The sequence below is a fragment of the Ammospiza caudacuta genome, chromosome 12 (assembly GCF_027887145.1).
Source record: "Ammospiza caudacuta isolate bAmmCau1 chromosome 12, bAmmCau1.pri, whole genome shotgun sequence".
NCBI lineage: Eukaryota > Metazoa > Chordata > Aves > Passeriformes > Passerellidae > Ammospiza > Ammospiza caudacuta.
The window spans coordinates 8,811,183-8,832,148 of NC_080604.1; the positions used below are offsets into that span (position 1 = coordinate 8,811,183).

At 42.2% G+C, this 20,966-nt stretch overlaps 1 protein-coding gene across 1 annotated transcript in view; it reads left to right on the top strand.

Annotated features, from left to right (window-relative positions):
• The first annotated feature begins 10,011 nt into the window (after nucleotides 1–10,011).
• CACNA1D (calcium voltage-gated channel subunit alpha1 D) overlaps nucleotides 10,012–20,966 on the top strand; it is a 168,920-nt gene continuing 157,965 nt past the window's right edge. The window contains exons 1-3 of the mRNA XM_058812735.1: nucleotides 10,012–10,048; nucleotides 12,175–12,493; nucleotides 14,883–14,988. Of these exons, the coding sequence (XP_058668718.1) occupies nucleotides 10,012–10,048; nucleotides 12,175–12,493; nucleotides 14,883–14,988 (462 nt within the window). The remainder of the gene's footprint in view (nucleotides 10,049–12,174; nucleotides 12,494–14,882; nucleotides 14,989–20,966) is intronic.

The window sequence follows — 20,966 nt, forward strand, 5'->3', positions numbered from 1 at the left end:
ATATTGTGTCTGAAAACAAAATTAGATTTGAAGTATGGAGAAAAAGAATAATTCACATGGGTTTACAGGGTAGACTTTTGACAAAAATTCGATCTAATGAAGAAGCTTTCCTGTCTGTTTTTGTATAGCTTTGTTCCCTATGTCTTCTATGTAGCCGAACAGCTTATTATTCTAAAAAATATCTTCACAACCACCCTTTTTGGAAGCCCCTGTTCCATTTGCTCTCTCCAGAGTTCTGAAGCTCTCCCTCCCAGGCATGGCAGCACCACCTCTCACTGCCACAAGTGAGGAACAGCTGAATGCCTCCTTTTAATCAGCTGCTCCCTGGCTGGAGTGAGTGTCCCTGTGGGGGCGGATTTGAGCTCTGTGTGTTCCCAGGTGAGATCCACAGTTCAGGAATATGGGCAGGGGGAAGGCAGCATCAGCCTCTTTTTCTTGTGCCAGGTACTGAAAGCAGTGTAAGACATGCAGTCCTATTTTTTTTTTTCTTAAGTTGTTGTTGTCAAAACTGCCTGAAATATTTTTGAGCTCTTTTTTCTCCTTTCCACTCTGAAAGAAAACTTTCAACTACAATTTGTTCTTCAATTACAGCTGCTCTGTGGAGACATGGCACGGATGGAGACAGGTACTTTGTGTATGTCTTCACATTCTGGCAGTCCAGGACTACATCTAGGGGCTGGTCTAATATTTGACATGCTTTAATTTACCTTGGAGTGTATGCCTGACTGCAAGATACTAAGAAACTGTGTTGTTAGCCAGGGATCTCCTTGGCAAAGGTCACAGCCATTTGAATTTCCATTGAGAACACAGTGTACTGAGGGCTAAAGCAGTTCTGAGGTTCCTCTGAGACAGAAAAATTTCAAAAATAGTGATGCTTGAGACAAAGTCTTTCCTAGAATTTTTGAAAGAATTGTGGTTTTCTCTTTCAGCTTGGTTTATATCTTGAATTCTTAAATATATTTGTGCTGGCATTTATGAAAGGCTGTGTAAGATACAAAGTACAGCTGTAACCTACCCACACTGTGACTCTAGAAGGGGATTTTGTATGGTAGGGCACACACACGTGGTTTATATTGCTAAGTGCTATATTAGCTCTCAGGGGGCTAAAAATGCTAAAAATTATTTCACTGTCATCAAGTGTTATTTAACCCACTGTATTGTACACAAACTAGGTCAAAATGTGCTGCAGCTTCGTAGAGCCCTTAAACCTAAATCAACTTATCTAAATTGAACCTTTAAGAGAAATTCACCATTTGCTTTGTTTACAATTTTCTAAATTCAGTATGAGGCAAGAGGAAGCAGTCTCTATCTTTAAAGAATTAAAATATGCCCATAAATAAGCTCAGTCACTTGCCTTTGTAGAGAACAAAACAAAACCCCCTCATCTACTAAATCAGCTGGGAGCTGAAAATAAATTTTGAGATTTTACTCTATGTTGGTTTTGTTTGTGGTTTGGTTTCTTTTTTTTTTTTAACTGTGTATTTATATGGAACAGCAAGCACAGATTATGCCTTAGTAATTTTTATGGATTCGGCATCTGTCTCTTTGCTTTTATTCACATATTTTCATAGCCATAATCTCTAGTTTCTTATTTGATGATGCAAACCTTTCAGACGTAGAAATGGATAAAAATCTTACTGAATCTAGTGAGAGTCATTTTCAGGAATAATCCCTTTATTAGACAGGAAATAAAAGACCCCAGAGCAAAAAAAAAAAAAAAAAAGGCAACATGTATATATTAAATGACTGAAGATATTAGTGTCCAATATTTGCCTAGCTAGGTTCCTGCACAGAGAAATGCTTGAAGAATTCTTTACAATAGCAAACTGGAAAAGCCCCAAGACCTAATCCACCTGATCCTAAGTTTTATTTTGCATGCAGAGAGCTCTGTTGTGTTTGAAATTGCAGAGTGTGTTGACAGGTCTGTCAGCTGTCTCAAGCTGATATCCATGATGGGGTACACCCCCTTCCCTGGGAAGTGGCACCCTACCTTGAGACCTCAGTTCCACAGGCATTGAAAGGAGCCTTACTCATGAGTTCAAAGCTGTGAGTGAACTGCATCAACAAGCCAACTGTGTGAGGCAGGTGATTATAAAATATTGAGATTTGGCTGCACTACCTGATTTTCAATTAGCTTCAAGGGCATGCAGAAGAAAGCAAAAGTGTGACAGAATTTGTTAGTTGTTTTAGAAATATTAATATGATGCAAACCTGGAATATTTCCATGGAATTAAACACATCACAGCACATCCTCATTTGATGTGCTTGGGCAGTGATGTCTCTGATGACAGAAAAATCCCCAAACCCTCTAAGTGACAAAGTGTATTTCACAAGCCCCTTTTGGTACTTGCACCTGCTAACTGAAACACATAAAGAGAGAGTCCTTAGTGTGCTGAAGAATTTTGTTATTTGCATCTCCTCTATTACTGATTGAAAACTCCTCTGTTGCCTTGTCTGCTACCAATGTGATCCCTCAGTGCTTTTCTATAGGGATTTGTTTCCCTAGTCTATTAAGCTGGTCTTTGTGTTGTCAAGAGCTACACAGTAAAGCCTTATGATATGATGGGATATTTACTTTGCTTCCTCATTTATGTTTTTGTCCTTTCAAGCTCTTTGAACTCCAGTGGAAGCACCGTTGTGAGAGGTTTGACCTAACATGGTCCTGTGTTTTGTTGAATGTCACCAAAAAGCCAGGAACAAAACTTCTCGGTAGGGTAGAAATCTGGACATCCTACAGCATCTGGAGAGACAGAGAAAGGAATTTTTGAATAATGCATAAGTCATATGTGTTTAGATACTCATAAAAACAAAGACTGATGATTTGTTCAAGGTGTTAATGTTAAAGCCAAAGATGGAACCTTTGTGTGACAGTCTCTGTTCTACCTGGTGAGGCACTTCAAAAATTGTCGTATCATTTCATATTGAGATTATATCACACTTCCTAAATTATTTAACTGCAATCTAATTACTCCTGTGAGTAATGCAGCTCATTAGATCTATTTGTAAGACTGACAGATTTTAAACAAAAATTACCTTAAATGCTTCCCCTAGATCTGAAATCTAGACTTGTGTTCCTCTTCAGTAGTGTCATATATTTGCCTCCCCCATTCTCTAATGCACTTACTGTGTCTCCCCTCATTCCATGGGCCTGTCATCTTCTCATTATCTCTGGTTCCTGTTTCAGTGTGGGGTGCCAATGCCAACAGAGACATGACTGCATTTCCCCCAGTAGGTACCATTAGCATAGAGAGAAAGCTTTCTTCTTACAGTTGTTAATTCCTACTTTAAAACCAGTTTGTGCCTATTTCTCATTGTGAAACAGGTATGGGCAAATCTTGTGTGCTTTTGCTGCAGTAGAAAATTGTCTTCCAACAAAATAAGTTTGAAATAGATTTTGTGTCATATCCATTGCTGAATACATAAATTAATTAATGGTTTGCAAAGATAAATATGAGAGTATTTACCTTTCATTTCTGGCTGTAAGTGCTGGCTGTCCTGCATACGGTGTAGCACGTATTCCTGCAAAAGGCAGAATGGATCATGTGAAACTGTGAAATGACACAGCCCCAGAATGAAGTAGGACACTTCTTGACCTTGGTGTGCTCAGCCATGCAGCTGTAGTCTTCTTATGACAAGGAATGTCTCTCAAAGTAATGTTTAAAGTCAGTTTGGGAAAGGTTCTACAGAGAAATTTGCTAAATTCAAGTTTCCTCTATCTGCCAAGAGAGAAATATTTTTTGAAGCCCAGGTAATGTGTGATTTTAGAAACTGAAGAATTTGACTAGGGACCAGAGAATTTGATTTCACTTTGTGTTCTGCTAAATGTTAAAACACTTGAATTTTTACACATTCCCTAATATCTGTGTCAGTTTGTTAATATTTCATACAGAACCAATAAATTTTACTTATTCTGGCAAAAACACCTCCAGGTAGCGCAGCAGATAGAGTCAGTTTAAAACTGCAAAGCAAGTTTACATTTGAAAGGGTTCATTTGGGCTTTCGGAGGAGAGATCAAAGGGCTTCTGTAGGAAGCGAAGGGATTGTGCCCGACAGCGTGCGCTCCTTTGGGCTGGGCTGCGCTCGGGCAGCGCCTGCAGCGGCTCCGGGGATGGAATTCCCGCTGGGAGAGGTCGGAGCGGCCGCCTGCAGCGGCTCCGGGGATGGAATTCCCGTCGGGTGCTGTCGGAGCGGCCGCCTGGAGCAGCTCTGGGGGCCGGTGGGAGCGGCTCCGGGGCTGGAATTCCCGCCGGGGCGGTCGGGCAGAGCCTGGAGCGGCTCCGGGGGGCTCTGGGAGCAGCATCAGGGCTGGAATTCCCGCCGGGGGCGGTCGGAGCGGCCGCCTGGAGTGGCTCTGGGAGCGGCTCCGGGTCTGGAATTCCTGTCCGGTTCTGTCGGGCAGAGTCTGGAGCAGCTCCGGGGGGCGGTGGGAGCAGCATCAGGGCTGGAATTCCCGCCGGGGGCGGCCGGGCAGCGCCTGGAGCAGCTCTGAGGGGCTCTGGGAGCGGCTCCGGGGCTGGAATTCCCGCCGGGGGCGGTGGGAGCGGCCGCCCCCGCTGCCGGAGCCTCCCCCGGCCCGGCGGGGCCGCAGCTGCCTGGCTGCTGTCTCCTGCAGGCGCCGGGGGAGAGCCCCCACACGGATGTGTTTGCTTGCCTCAAGTCTGTGCAGTTTTTAGTTGTCTCTTCCAGCCTCCGGTGCGGGGTTTCGAAACTCCATCACAAGCCACCAGCAGAACATTCTGAAAAAACCTGGAGTGTGGCTTGTATTTATAAAAGTTATTTGTTTGCATGAGGCACATGTGCTGATACTGTGAGTCATCCATCCATTTTGCTGTGACATTTGCAAGCACAATTATGTGTAGTGGAATTTTTTTGGTAGCTGGCTATGTTGCCCATCTGTGAAATCATCATTCTACCGAGCACTAAAAATAGACATGAAACTCTTGAGAGAAAATTTTGAATCTACTTAAATGACAGTTTGAAATGTGTTCCTGCAGTCAACAGTTTAAATATTTTCTATCCTAAATATGGATACTCTAAATTTAAGGTGATGTAGTCCTGCTGTCACCATTTCAATTCACCTTGCTAGCACAGTAATAGAGCTGGAAATAATTTCTGGCTGGAAACCTGGTCTGGTGCCCACCAAAGCCAAATCACTTGGGCCCCAAAGGAGCAGGACAGGCATAGGCATGAGAGAGCTCTGGAAGGTGGATATAACACATGGAGTGGAAACTATTTATTAATAGCAGGGGATCCCTGGAGAAAAATGTGAGGACAACCCATGACTGTAGATCAGAGAGGAACAAGGAGAAGATGATTTTTTTTCATTTTTGACATCTAGGAAATGAAACTTTGAGATAAAGAACAACAGAATATTGAGCAACTTTTAATTAGCTGTATTTTCAGTCAAAGGAAGTTGGTGAAAAAATATGGTAGACACTGAAAATAGTGAAGAGCTGCAGCTAAAAGAGGGAGCTGCTGGAAGAATATAAACTGTGTTGCTGAGTAATAGCATCCTAATTGAAGCCACACAAAGCCAAAGAATCTAATTAGTCAGGAAAACACATTTCATTACATTCTTAGTAATTTGTTTTGGAAAAGTCCAACTGGATTTTATATTTGACAGATTTCATTGTGTTCAGAGCAGATTACACTGTTTATACTTGTATATAGAGATAATGAACAATATAGTTGCAGACTATATGTCTTTTATAGAAAAGAATGTTTAATTCAAAATCATGTTTGCAGTTGTTCCTTGCTATCTGGGTACCATTCTATGAACTTCTGCAGAGGGGATGGACAAAATAAATTGGACTTTTGTTGAGTTGGTGAGCCATGCTGGAGAGCATCATCCATTTCTTTAATCCACTTGAAGCTTCAGCTCAGGCAAACAAATGAAAAGAGCATTGCCCGCACATCCTGCTGCCTTCCCTCCTTCCTTCCCTTCTCCCTCACTCCCTCTCACTCTCCTTGTCTTTGTACAAATTTTTACAATGAGATTTTTTCACAAAATATAGAGCTAAATCTCCAGCTAGACTGAAGTAGTCTTACTCACTTCATTTATATTCACCTTTAAAAAATTTGTATTTCTGGTGAGATTATATGCAAATGATTACATGGCAAGACCTCAGTGTGGTAGGTTTCTTGTATCTGGAATTATTTTTTTTCAAGTGCTAAATAGGAGAGAAGAAAATAAAAATTATGCTTAGTATCAGGATACTTTGCTCATGCAAATTAGTAAAAAACCCAGTGATGGAAAACCATAAAAGAATATTCTTGCAGAGGACATATAAAAATTCAGCATTTTATCCTCTTGAAAGTTCTTTACCTATTAAATCTCAAGTGTGGATAAGGTCAATAACATGGACAATTAAGCCTCCCTCTCATCATTTTTATCCTATAGTGGATTAATGTATTTTAAAATCCATTTATGTACATTTTTATCTACTTTTGAGATCCAAGTTAATGGTTTTTCAGAAGTCTGTACTTTTTCTATTTTTCTATGTAAATTACATCCACAATAACAATGTGCTATTTTAAGTTCTTTAAAGAGTCACCCTTACTCACAGTGACATCAGAAAGGTGATATTCACTGATCTGACATAAACAATATATGAACATATTTAAATTTCATCATGGTCTTTTTTAGATAAAAATTTGAACTAAATCTTCAAATTCAAACTGTAGCTCCATCATACTTTAGATGAGTAGAATGAAAATATAAGTCTTTAGACAAGAAGAGAGCCTACACATGAAAATATATACAAAATTAAAAGGAAATGTATAACATGGACAAGAATTAATCCTGCAAATCCTTGTTTGCAACATAGCCATGTTTCCTTAAAATATTCCTCCCATGAATAAGGATAGTAATAGTTTAGTATATATTAGGATAGTAATAACTTCAGCTGGACTATTAGAATTAATCATGGATTAACCTGCATGAGTGAGAATCCCTCCCTTGTTAAGGATGAGGCCACTTCTGCAGCTTCCCATTTTTTGTAAAATTACATATTGGTGACGTAAGTTCCTCCCACATGCATTGCAACTGGATTTGGTTTTGCTTCCTGCAATGATCTCCTTCACAGCATTGCTGTGCTCCACTCCAGCAGTTCATAGTGGTTGAAATTTTGGTTAAGCAGATTTATCCTTCTGCACAGCGCCCCAAAATTCTTAATGGGCTCTCTATGATACCCCTGAGTCAGTTTCTTCATCTGCCTCTTTCCCTTACATAGAATAAATCCCTGAGAAGCAGTAAATATTATCAAGAGGGGAATGATGGTTATTTAGCTGGAAATCTGCAATAAATATATTATAATATTGAATATATCTACTCCCTGCTCTACCAATCTGTAACATATAAATGAAGTGCACTGAGTATGGTGTGGCACAGAGGTATGACACATGGGACCATCCATATTTCTTTCTTTTCTGGACAATGTCATTTCCATTCAAACTGTCATCACTTGTTATAGTAGCTGGGACATACTCTAAAACATCCACAGAATGCTGGCCATTTCATTCAGGAGTGAGTAACCAATATCAAAGTGACAGAAAAGTGAAGCAATACTAGAGAAACAACTGGACACCAGTTTCTAGAAGAAAAGAAAACTGTTCAGAGAAGAATTGATGGCTTCAGTAATTAGCACTTTTGTAATTAAAGACTATCAGTGTTCCTGAATACTTCCTCAAAAGTTTCTAAACAGACTTGCATTTTCTTTTTAGCTCTAATTTTGATTTGAAAATATAGTAGGTAATTTGATCTAGCAATAAAGGGACAGTTAGCTTTTGAAATATGCGCAACTACATGCTTACAAGTTTGGACCAACTGTGAAATTTTTTTCTCTGTTTAATGGTTTTATTGATTTTGAGGAGTATTTGGTAGCTTTCAGTACATATTGCTGTGGTCATTATAAGGACTGGGGGTTAGAAAATAGACATTGGTGAGGCCAAAATCAGGAAATTTATGAAAACATTTGCAAGGGAAGCAGTTTTGTTGGAGATGTTTTTGTTTGTGTTAGCCCTAAACCTTAGCAGATGCGAATTTCTCAGTAGTGCCTCAGTGCTTAAATTAATGAGCCTAACTAAAAAATATTATTTGGATGCTGGAGTCCAGCTTTGTCAGGATACTTCTTAGGTACTTGGGTTAGGCACTGACTCCTGCTAAGCACATGAGGTGCCTTCTTCAGTGCCTGCAGTGGTTGTTAGGCAACTAATCTTGATTTAGATACTTCTGAAAAATCTACCAAGCATAAATATCTGGCTGTTGAGAAGTCCTAGTTAATTTCTGGACATGTAAGGCAAGTACCTAAGTACGTTAAGATTGTTTAAACTGGAAACACCTGCACTGTAATGAAACCTGTGAGAGCGTGTGGTGCCATCCCAAATCAACCAAATCTGCAACAGCTGAGACAGTCAGGTCAGAAAATTGCAAAAGAGGAAGCATCTGTGGAAGGCTGCTCTCCCAATCAGCCTTGCTGCTTCTTTTTTTTTTTTTTAATTCTTCAATTAACAAAGGTAAAGCCAAAAAGGATGGGCTCTACCTAATGGAGAGCTTCTTATAAAGCTGCTGGCTGGGCATTCTATTCTTCACTGGATCCCAGGAGAATATCAGCAGTATTAAGGTTTTATTGCTCATCTTCTAATTACTGTCTGTAGATGTTATATATTATTAATTAGATAGAGATAGTTGTGGATGAAGAATGGATGAAAGAGTGGGTAGGCACATGAATACAAAAGTGGGAGAGGAAAGGTGTAGTAGAAATAGTTTAATGGAAAAGTTTTCTTAATCCTTTTTGTCAAATATAAGGGTTCACACCCACCGAGTTTGACTGTGGCTTGAAATACTCTTTAAAAATATGGGGAAATGTTCATTGCAGAGAAAACAAGCTATAATTTTGAAGGATCAGTTCTGTTTCAAATTGGAATTTATGTCTATAATTCTTACGGGACTTCATTATTCACTTTTTGTTGTGATTGAAGCAGTGTCTTGCCGTCAGGGAAGGTGGCTGTCCCGAGTTTGCCCCTTTGTGGTAGCAGCTCACAGTCCCTCCAGACACGGCGCTTCTGGGGTAGCTCCACTACCAATGAGACAAAATCAAAACGAATGTTGGAGGGTTCTGCAGTGGAAGGTAACGCCAAAGTTACCTTCCCCCAAAAGATTTTTTTTTTCCCCCAAGTCAATTTATTTATTTGGATAAACTTTGAAGATCCTATATTAGCTTGAAGTCAGAACGAGGGCATTTCAACAGGTCAGCGGAGAGCTCGGCGTTGGGATAACTCGGGAGTTTTCCTGGAGGTGAGGGCAGAAGGTGCGGGCAGGGGCGGAGCGGCCGGGGAGCCCTGAGCGGGGACACGGGGACAGGGAGACGCTAAAGCCGCGGTCGGTGCCCCGGGCGCTGTCGCTGTCCCTGCCCTGGGCCGGGGGCTGAGAAGGACGGGGGCCCCGGGAGCAGGTGCCGGGGCTCAGGCGGCGGCGGGCGCGGGTCTGTCGGCGGTGCCGGAGCTGCGGGCGGTCGGAGCGGGCCCGCGCCCCCGCCCGGCCGCAGCAGCAGGTGTCGGTGCCGGCGGTGGCAGCAGCGAGGGAGTTAAAGCCCGCGGCGGCGGGAGGAGGGGGACTGCGAGCGAGCAGGCGGCGGCGGGAGGAGGGGGCCGAGGCGGAGCAGGCGGCGGCGGGAGGAGGGGGACCGGGGAGCAGGCGGCAGCGGCAGGAGGGGACCGAGGAGCCGGCGGCGGCAGCAGCAGCCGGGTTGCTAGGGATGGAGAGATCCCGTGTCACCCGGATGTGAGTGTCATGTTGGCCCAAACTCTGAGGGATTTGGCAGCGGCGAAGCAGCAGCGGCAGGAGGAGGAGGAGCAGCGGCGGCCCCTCGCACGTCTCTAGTCACTACCATGGGGGTCGGGTAGCGGGTAGCGCAGGGGCAGCGCGCACCTGGCTCGGGGTGGGGTTGGGGGGCGTCTCTGCCCTTTTTTCTTTTTTCATTTTCCTCTCACACGCTGGAGAAAGTGAGAAAAATGCACCAGCAGCCGCAGCCCGAGCAGCACCCTGAAGGTAAGAGCCGACCGGGGCGCCCACCAAGGGCAGCGGCGTGCTTGGGGCTGAGGGGAGGGTGGGGGCGGGGGAGGATTTGTGAGGGATTTGGGAGTCGGGGATTGGGGGGATTAGGGAAGGGGTTGAGGATGGGGTCGGTTTGGGAAGGGAAAGGAATGAGCGGCTGTGTTCGAGGAGGGACCGCGAAGGGCAGGGGATGTGGCGAAGGCGGGACAAGGTGCTGCCCTCGGCGTGTGACCAGCGTGCGAGTGCATTTATGCGCGTCTGTCCCTTATCCTGGGGCCATTAATATCAGCTGCGGGAGGACGCGGCTGGGGCTGCGTTTGCCTCATCCGTGTGTACCTGGGGCTGAGCCTGCCCGGAGCTGCGGCTCCCGGGGGCTGCCCCGCGCCGGGCGGGAGGGCGGCGGGGCCGAGGGCAGGGCGGCGGGCGCGATGCGCTCGGCCCCTGCCCGGCGGGGCGCACGGGGGCGAGACGCGGGGCTCCGCGCCGCTAATCCGCTCCGCCGACGGGCTCCGGCGCTGCCACAGCCCCCGCTGTTGTTTATAAATGATTCCTCCCTCCTCAATCAGCAGCAAGTTTGTGTTGCCCCCGAGGAACGCAGTCACCCGGGCTTTGTTTCCCTTTCGAGCATCCATTTAAAAAGACGATGGCTGTATAGATAGATGAGTAGGTGGGTGGTTTATTTGCGCCGAGCCACGTTTCATGGCATCCCGAAGGGCAGGCGGAAGGCGGGGGAGATGGCTGTGCCATTGCATTTATATCTGGGGGAGGGAAAAAAAAAAAGGGGGGGGGGGCGGGAGGGGAAGCAGGGATGCTTTGGGAAAATGTTGGAGGTAGCTGTGCCACCTTTGCCCCCGCGGCGGCTCTGCCCCCGTGTCACCCAGCTGTTGATGCTGTTGATGCGCCGCCGCTGGCCAGCGCTCGCCGCGCCGGGGCCGCTCCCCGCGGAGCTCCGTGGGGGCCCCGCCGTGACCCCCCCACTCCCCGCCGCCATCCCGGGGAGCCATCTTAGGGCATTCACATCTTAGGGCTCCCGCGCCCCCGGAGCGGGGGCCGGCGCCGGCCTCGGCCGCGTCCAGGCGCGTTCGCGGCGCTCCCGTGGTCTGTGCCCCCCGTCTGGGGCGGGAGGGCTGTGCTTTCCCTGCCTCTCCGCCGCTTGACGGGGAGCGATCTTTCCTCCCCTGCCTGGGTAGATCCCTTTCACATCATCTCTTTTGCCAGCCCGAATTCCCAGCACGTATATTGTGCCGTTCCTCCATTTTTTTTCCCCACCCAGGCATCAAGTTTTGAATCGCACTCAGGAGCCTCTCCTTCCTACAGGTGCATGTAGGAGTAGACTGTTGCGCTAGTCAAAGAGCTCGCGAGGAAGGATCCTTGCGAGGAGGTGGTGTTTTGCCTCTTTGCTGTCATCTGCATAAAGAGCACTAGATTATTATTTGGAAGGTGCAGTTTATTTTTTAAATTCTCACGAAGAGGCAAAACCAAACACCATCCTTTTACAAAACCAGAGCGTATCCTTGTACAATGGGTCCGTGGTTGTGATTCCTTGTGCACAAGACAGCAGAGCTTTGTGAACGTGTTTATCACAGACAGTATTGGATCTTCGCTCGTGGGAGGCATCCACGCATTTTTCTTTGAGAATGCAAAGCAGGGCAAGATTTAACTTGCTTACAGAACTTCCCCCTCTACCTTGCTGCTTATTCTTAATTGAACAGTGTGTAAGAATTTGGAACGACTATTCTTTTGACCAAAATAAATTGAGAGAGTAGTAAATGTGAAGGTGCTGCAGCAAACTTGATCTTAAAGGGTAGGTATGGTTTACTGAATAAACACCAGGACAGGAAGGCTTCCATCCAGTTAGAAAAAGACATTATAAGTGGAAGAATCAAAATGAGAAGTGTTTGTGTGTCAATACTTACATCAGTCCTGAAGTTGTAAAACTGATTCCTGAGCCTATTTTCTACTGTGCAATTGCATATACCACAGCACTAGTGTATGCATATGTATCTGTGTATGTAATGCAAACATCACACTGCCAGGAGGTCTTAGAAGAATCTTTTTGGGTTAGACCCATTTTAGTGTAAAGCAATTATAACCAAGTACTTTTTTCTTTTGTCCCACAGAGGTGAACTATGCAAGCAGCACCAGGATTCCTCTCCCTGGTGACGGACCAGCTATTCAGTCAAACAGTTCAGCACCATCCAAGCAAACTGTTCTATCTTGGCAAGCTGCAATCGATGCTGCTAGACAAGCAAAGGCTGCCCAAAACATGAGTACCACCACAGCCCAGCCTGTAGGATCTCTGTCCCAAAGAAAACGCCAGCAATATGCCAAGAGCAAAAAACAGGGTAACACGTCCAATAGTCGGCCACCCCGTGCCCTTTTCTGTTTATCCCTCAACAATCCAATACGAAGAGCCTGCATTAGTCTAGTAGAATGGAAGTATCCTTTTTTGCAGTTGGCTTTTTAAATGATTTTCTTACATTTACTGATCATGTAAAGGGAAATGTTTTACAGGATCTCTTGGAGCATCACAACTTGCATGTTACATCACTTGTATGTGTGGGTAACTGTCATTAATGTCAATGGGAGTTAATTTGGCTTCAGTTGCTGTTAAAGATAGTCTCTTGTGTCATGTTGACACAGAATATCATTTACTGAAGTAGGCAGCTTGGAGTCAGAGGAGAACTCATAGCTGTTCTGGGAGAAGTTGGGGGAACATTTTCAAGCTAACATCACATTCCAGCAAATCTCTGCATTGCATTTTTTGCCTTTCCAAATAAGGAAGAATGGGAATGTACTTAGCCATCCAGTGTTAGGGAGATGGCCAAAGATGTCAAACCTATATCTTCCATATTGCAATTTGGGGTACTGCCATTAGGGCAAATGAGTCAGATGTAGAAATCTTTTTAAAAAGATTGTTTTCCCCGTACTAAACGTAGGGAAGATTTTTACTTAAGCCAAGGAAATGTGTCGTAAATATAATAATCCTCTGAGCTTGTGCAACTTATGTCAACCACCAAACATATTTGGAAGCATGTTCATCTAGGTGGGAGAGCAGAGGTGCTGCCTTGTGTTCATGATGACCTGTGTGAAGGGAAGTCCTTTAGTTCAGTGGTTATGATGTGGAAATATGTGCATTTCTCTGGCAGAATGGATAGCGTGATGGTTTAGTATATTATTTAATTACCAAGAAAAGCTTTGAAATAGAAAATAGTTTTGCTGGGGTACAAGGAGAAAAATGTTAGCATATTAGCCATGGCAACATCCCTGTAATGGGAAACAGCTGTTCAAGACAGTAGATTACTGAAGTAAAACTCAATTTGTTACTATAAACAGAACAGCCAACCTGGCAATAAGAGCTGTTACTCATTTATGGGGTTGGTGCTTCTCAGTTCTTTATACAAAATTCAATTGCAAATTAAAGATAGTGAAATGGCTTCTTCTTTCATTTAAACTGGTAGAAGTCCAACTAATTTCAGTAAATTGGCCTCTCCTTGGCTAAGGTCAGGTAAATGAAATTACTATGGATCTGGAGTGGAATAACTCAGCGAGAATTTGTCCCAGCAGCACCACATCATAAAACAAGATTGTCAGTCTTGTGATGGTATCCAGTCTGGAAAATGCTGTTGTAACTTTATTTTGTACACAATGTAGCAGCTGTTCATGTTGATCTGCTTTGTAGACATAAAAGTGGCCCTCAAGGTGACAAACTTTTAATAGGCCAGCAAACAAAATGTAACACATCTTATAGGACGTATGGGCTTTCTAAGACCTTCCCCCCTCCTCTTTTTTCCCAGGGAGCTTTTTAAACTGGCAAAAATATGCTTTTGAATATATTTAGTACTCTTACCCCAGTCTTTTATTGGACTTTTATGGAAATGTATCTAGAAGTTGTGCATCAAAGGATGCCAAAAATTGTAGCTGAGGTCCAAGCACATCTTTTCCAAGCTCCCACAGATAGGCTCATCTTGGTACCTCCATGTTTCTGGTAATTGAGAACAGTAAAATATCTTGTGAGAAAGGAAAATCAATTATGAACTGAAGGATGAACTTCATATGCATGAATTTTAAGAAAAGGAAGACATATTTTCCTGGAAGACAGAAGGAATCTCCAGGTTCCCACTGCTGTTGTCCTGCCCTAGTATAGAAAGCAGAGCTGCAGTCCATGCTGTTGTCAGTATGGAAGTCTGTAGCCTCTCTTTGTGTGGCTGCCAAGCCAGCCCTATTCTATTTCTATTATATTCTATTTTCTACTCAACTCACCTAAACTTTCATCTGTCTTGGCCAAAGCCAGGATTCAGAAATGCAACTGTCAGAGACATGGAGTGGCTCAGAGCTTTCCTGTGTCAATTGCACAGCTTTCTAGCTCTCCTGTAAGAGAACAGTTGTGGTTTTCTGGGAATCTTTCCCATATCCTGCTGTGAACTGTATTTCCAATGGTTTTCCTCCTTTGGACAAATGTATATTTATGAAACCTTTATATGAGGACAGAACAGCTCCATGAGTATTCCTTGCCCATTATGATGACCTGCATGTAGATTTAAGAGTGGGTAATGATATTCATCTTTAGAATTTAATGTAAAGTGCTCTGTGACAGCATGAGTAATAGTTTTCACTCTTTTCAAAAGGAAGAGGACGTTGAAGGATCATTGTGATGGAAAATAATATGGTATATATAGTGCTATAACTAAAGGTGATGAAGTGTTTGTCAGAGTAATCAGTCAAAAGATTGCCTTAAAGCTTTACCATTGTTGATGCTGGAATGGAGAACTAGACTTAAAGTTTGCAGATACTCATAAGTCATGAGTTCCTTAACGAGATTTTCCAGACCATTTGACATATTTATACTACTGTCTATTTTTGCCAATTGTGTGGCCTTAGCTGTTTACATCCCATTCCCAGAAGATGATTCTAATTCAACTAATCATAATTTGGTAAGTAATCTTGAATTTTTATTTTTTGTTTGCTGTGCTTTTAATGTGATTAACTGCTAGTATTTGAGATTGCACTAAATATAGGTGATTTCAGCAAAAGAAATTGGTGTGTAGTGTTATACAAAATGTATTTGGAATTGCTTTGTGTGTGTTCCCCCCCAGTATTAACTGTTACTTTGTCATTTGTTCAAAATTAGGTTCTTTATTAGTAGAAATCTTTCGAAAGAAATGTGCATTGATATGCTGTGTATGTCTATATATTTGTGTGGCAAAAAAGTTTTAATTTGTTTCCGTTGCTTATATTGATTACTTACATATATTGACTAGCTGTTACTGTTTCTGACACTTGTTTCAGATTTGAAGGTTTGCTGCCTTTCCTAGTGCACTTGTCTGCTCTGTTTGCAGTTTTTAATGGTGTTATTTGGCTGTTTATTTTACTGGGTATTTTAATTTTTAATGAGAGGATGGTGGGAGATTTTGCATTAATACATTTTAAAGTGATAGGAACATCAATGTGAATTTTCAAAGCAATCACTGCTGGTATAAATGATCTTTGAATAAAGGGATGCTGTTGCAGTAAGTGGTATGTACAGATGCATTTCTTTGGTTGAAAATAGTATACTAGGGTTGTACTTGAAAAGATAAAATGGAATTTTTTTTTTTTAATTCTCTAAAACAAAGGCTGTCAAGGGTAATATTGAATTACATGTAATGATTTTGTTGTTTATATTAAACTCCATCTTGAAATAGTAGAGTGGTTTTGTGTACTCATAATCTGCATGTGACTTTTAGGATGGGAAAGAAGTTCATGAAATAAAGAAGTGGGTACCAAGAAGTAGATATCATTTTGTATTCATTTGCCTGGAAAATTGGGGTTGATATGAGGTCTTCTATTTTATGAACTTGTTTGGGTAATTTGTGGTGTGTTTATTTTTCTAAAAGTAATGATTTTGTGCAGATGACTTTTTAATTGCAATTAAGTAAATATGGACAATAAAAATTGCTGATGAAAGGCAGAATAATTCAGGTCAGTGTAAAGGAAGAGTTATGCAGCTGTGTATCCAGCCAACCAACAGATTTTCTTTTTTTCCCCTGAGAAATTCAGGGCACAAATCTCCATAGCTGTCAGTCCACCCCAAGATCTGCTAATAACTAATTTCAGAAAGCATTACATGAAAAGGGTAAAGTAGTTACTTGTGTCAGAGGCTAATAATTTTTAAAAATGTTTCTAGCATTAGTTTTGTTAGGTTACTGTCTGGTGTTTCTGAGCCAATTTCAATTCTACAATGTGCTAATATTTAGAAAGAAAATGGACATTTTCATCCCTGCTGATTTCTCTTTTTTTATTTGATGTGGCCAGGCTAGTCTAAGAAATAATAATTGGTGTCTTTTTTTTTTTTTTCTTTTAGTAAGAGATTCTTAAACCTTATCTATTTTAAGTAAAAGGGCTCTTGAACCCCTCCAATTATATGTATGTAAAGTTTAGTTGGCCATTAAGTGATCTCAAATTGTCATTTAATTTTGCATCCTGTTTATCCTGTAGTTGAGTCATTCCACTAAGTTTGCTCAAAGAGCAGAATTTATACTGGCTATGTACTTTGAGCTGCTGGGACAGATTTAAACTCAATAAGGGAGCACACAGACATATCCTGTGTGTTCAATCTAATAAAATAAATAGTTCTGGAATGAGCAGCATTGGCTTTTCCTATGATTGGGGTTCTCTACCATGAAATATGTTACCCAGTGGTCTGGGTCCATGCCTCTCCTCTGGAATTTCACTGACAATTTTCCTTGGTTAGTGTGGATTCCAGTGCACTATGAGGGAATACAGGAGAAGAGCTGAGTGAGAAATCTTCAGGCTTGCTTGGGAGCCTGCTGGATCCTGTGTTTCCTGCTGCTTGAGGTGCTTGTGTCAATAAGTGCTGGAGAGAGGAATGTCTTACAATGGGAGTAGGGATTATTCTGTTAATAATGTTCAGACCTTTCCTCTGGTTTGTGAACAGACCAAATATTAATCATCATTGAACCTTTGGCAGGATTTTGGCTCCCTTGGTCTTGCTAGGAGCCGCCCCTTTGGCTCTAATTCAAGTTCATCTTCATAAATTTTAGTTTGCATATGGATATTATATCTAGCTTGGTTCTCTCAATGCTGCTACATTGAATTGAATAGATGAATTGATTTCCATCAGTTAGCTGAACTGGCTCTTTTTTTTTTAATTTGTAAACAGAAAAATGAAGTGTTTATACAAGTGAGGGTTTTCTATGAATACGAAATAGACAAAATTTGTAATCAGCCTCAGGAAAAACCAGTGGAACACTGGTAAATGGGAACTAGAAATGTAAACTTGTTCATTTCTGGTTGGGCTCACGAGAAGGTGAATATGTGAGAATTTGATCAGGCCAAGTGTTCATCCTTTATGACTTGGAAAGTTTGCAGTGGTGACCTCAGTGCAAGGATGTATGTGCAGAGCAGGTGCTCCCACCTCTCTGTGGTGGGAGGTAGAAGGCAGAGCCTGTATGATGGAATTTCCAAGACTTGTGAAGGAATCCTGAGAGGGTTTCTGGGTCTGTCTTTGCCTGTGGCTGAGCCAGTGGAACACTGACCCTGTATCAACCACCCAAACTGGTTGTGTGAGCCATGTTCTCCCTTTCTCATTGATGCCTCCAACACAAAGTCACTTATACGTTGCAGTAGTAATGGAAACGTGAATTTTATAACCAAATATATAACAAACATTGTAAGAAACAGGTATATGTGTCTTAAGATAAATAGTGAATCAAATACATACTTATGTATTTTTTGAAAATAGGCTGTATCTTGGGTATCATTTATTCTTGGAAATGAATCTATCTTTAATCCTAAATATCTTAAGATAGAGGTCTGTGAGAGGGTTCCAAACCCTTTCTTTTGGAACTAGTAGACTATTTATAGAAAACTGATGGTGCAGGGATGGTTCCACTGTGTGTTTCTGTGTTGGTCACTTGTCTTTGATTTGCAAGCTGTGATTACTGATGTTTTTGTGACAGAGCCAGCAGCATGCTATGTGGTATTTATGATAATTTAGGGAAGCAAGAAAAGGTTTTTTCAGTATATTGGTGACTGAATTAAGCAAATGGTAATGGGAAGCAATGATGTAGGAAGAGGAGTCCCTTCCTTTATTTTTTTTTTTTTTTGGTATGTCTTTTTGTGTTTTGAGTGCACAAATTCTGGGTTGTGTTTGAGCTTTTTACCTGTCTCTGGGATAAAGGGTGCACTACAGTTATCTCCTTGCTCAGGGGATTCATGGTCCTACTTACCCTCTGTCAGGCCAGAGGTGTGAGTAGTGAGTGATACAAAACAATGCATTCAAACAAAGCAGAAGTGCAGAATCAAATTCAGACTGGGCTGTGCTTGACCACTTGCCAAGGGTAAGGGAAAATTTGTGTCATCCTTTGTCTAAAACACCTTGATGTGTCTTTGATGTGTGCCAGGAGAGGCAGGAGGAAGGGATCCTCTTTTCTGTATTTTAACTGGAGTTGTTCTCTCCTGGCTGTGTATATTGCATGGACTGCAGCACAGACTGATGAACTTAAGCCTGAATTCTATTTCATCAATAATTAGTCTCTAATCATTGAATGTACTGACAGAAGTGGGCCCTGTTCTTCTCCAGGTAGATGGGTGAAAGTATTATGGAACTGAGAAGTTTTCTGTTAGAGCAGAGCAGGGGCAATGTACTTTGGGATGAAATCCTGCTTCATAATTTAAGGTAGTTTCTTTCATCTGCTTTCAGCAGTTTCAGGTGATCTGAACTTTCCATGCTTAATTGAGCTCTTCTTTTTGGAAGTGTTTCTTGTCTGAGCTTGATAAGAAGCAGTTTCTAGCAGAAAGGGCTTCCTGTATATATATATATATTTTATTTCTGTTTCTGTCTTTTCCTTTATTCCTCATCTGCGCTATGTTATTCCCTTCGTGTCTTTTGTCTTTAACTTCCCACTCATTTCTTTCTTGTTATCTTTTGCCTCTACCCTCTGGCTTCCCTCTGTGTTTTCTCTTCTGTTTGTCCTCTTGTGCAGTATGCTTTTCTCTATCTCCTTCTTCCACCTCAATTTGTCTTCCTGGTGTCATCCTGCTGTCCCATGTTCTGTTCTGTGCTTTGCCTCCTGCTGCCTTTTCCATTGCCCAACTTGCACTGGGCTTCTTTCTTTATCATGTGCAGGCAGACCAGCACCCTACAATGGATTTTGGCCATGGTCAAGACATTGCTGGTTATTATTTTTCTTTCCTTCCTTTTAATAAGTAAATATGAACAGTCAGAAGACATCCATCCATCCAGAGCGGCTGGAAGTGATACCCCTGAAGTTTGAGTTGAATTTTTGATAACACTGCATCTCTTGTGCCTAGACCCCCAAGGCTGGCGTGGTGACACTGTTCTGCTTGAGATTGGCAGCAGAGTCAGGGGTGGGAGACCCAGCTGCGTCAATGACAGCAAGCTGGCAAAGTCCTATGAATAAAGAACTTGCCCGTAGTGCACAAAGGGCCCCTAATGTTAATGACAAGTCTCTGAAGCCCTGATAACAGGATTTTTCAGCCTTGTCTGAGTGCTGCTGTTTGTGGGGAAGCCTCTGAGTGAGGCCATGTGTCTCAGGCTGTGCTTGCAGAGCAGGGCAGTGCTGATGGTCCTGGATGCCTCTTCTTTATCCCAAGGGCTGGGAGAGCCTTAGTGGGGGACACTGCTAGAGAAAGGCAATGTTTGTGTCCTACTTTCAGGCCAAGATTTCCTCTGTAAGGAGCTTTATGGGGCTCTTTGAGTCCCTTCAGCAGGAGGAAAGCCAGTGTTGTGCCTTCAATCTAGGGCACAGCAGGAGAGTGCTCTGAGGAGAACCGGTTGAACTCTTGACTTAGAGGTGTCAAGCTTCCTGTCCTTATCTCATTAGCAACTCGATGACTCACTCAGTTCTGGGGCCACATGACTAATTAATCCACCCATTGAAAAGGTTGTTGGTTTTTACCTGGCACCCAGTTGTCCTTTATAAGGAGATTATCTGAAAATACAGTTGTAGAATTCTGTAAATTTTAATCTCATTTAGTAAATAATTCTAAAGATTTTTTGTTTAATTGCTGAGTGCTCTATGTTGTATCAGAAGGATTTCTGTGTTTATCTCCTGTCTTTGCCATGTTTACTTTTTCAGCTCAAGGGTCTTTAAGGCCTGGCTCTCTTTCCACTCACTTAGAGAAATCTTCCAATCTAAATAACTTTTTGATACTGTGTTTCTGATATTTTTCTATCTTTGGTTTCTTAGCTAATGCGCTCTCCTAATGTCCCTGTTAGCTGGCATCAAAGTCACCCAAGTAAACTTTTGAGGAAAGATGCAAGATAATTTGGATTCTACTGGAAATACTTCACTTTGCTTGGGAAAACATGGTGGAGACCTTAGAATGACTTATGGGTACTTAGCCAAGCTACCCATACTAAGGATATCAGATTAATTTGTTGTAAGAGAAAATATCATTAGGTTTCATCTGAAAAAGATTAAAAAAAAAAAGTATCTAATTGTAACTGATACACCATAGGAATTTTACATTGTGCATCGTTCAAGTCAGTGAAATGTATTTACATGTCTGTGTATGAATAGGAGGGGCCTGTGAGAAAGTCATTTATGAAAAAAAAAAAAAACCCCCACACATTAAAATTAGGAGACTTGGGACAGTTTTTTTGTCTATATGCAAATGCTCTGAGGGATAGTTCTGGTAATGTTTTTTTTGCTATTTTTCATGTACATTGATACCCTGACTTGTATTTTCTTGTTCAAAAATCCATGAAATAACTATTTAACTACAAGAACAACATGCCTTATCTCTCTGAAAATTAATAATAAAGTTATTTCATGGTTATTAGGTGAGGAAGAGTACATCAGTAACCTTTGCACATTTGCAAGAATTTCTCAAGAGATGACATTTCTGCAAGGGGACTATAAAAAATATTGGAATTTGGTACTCA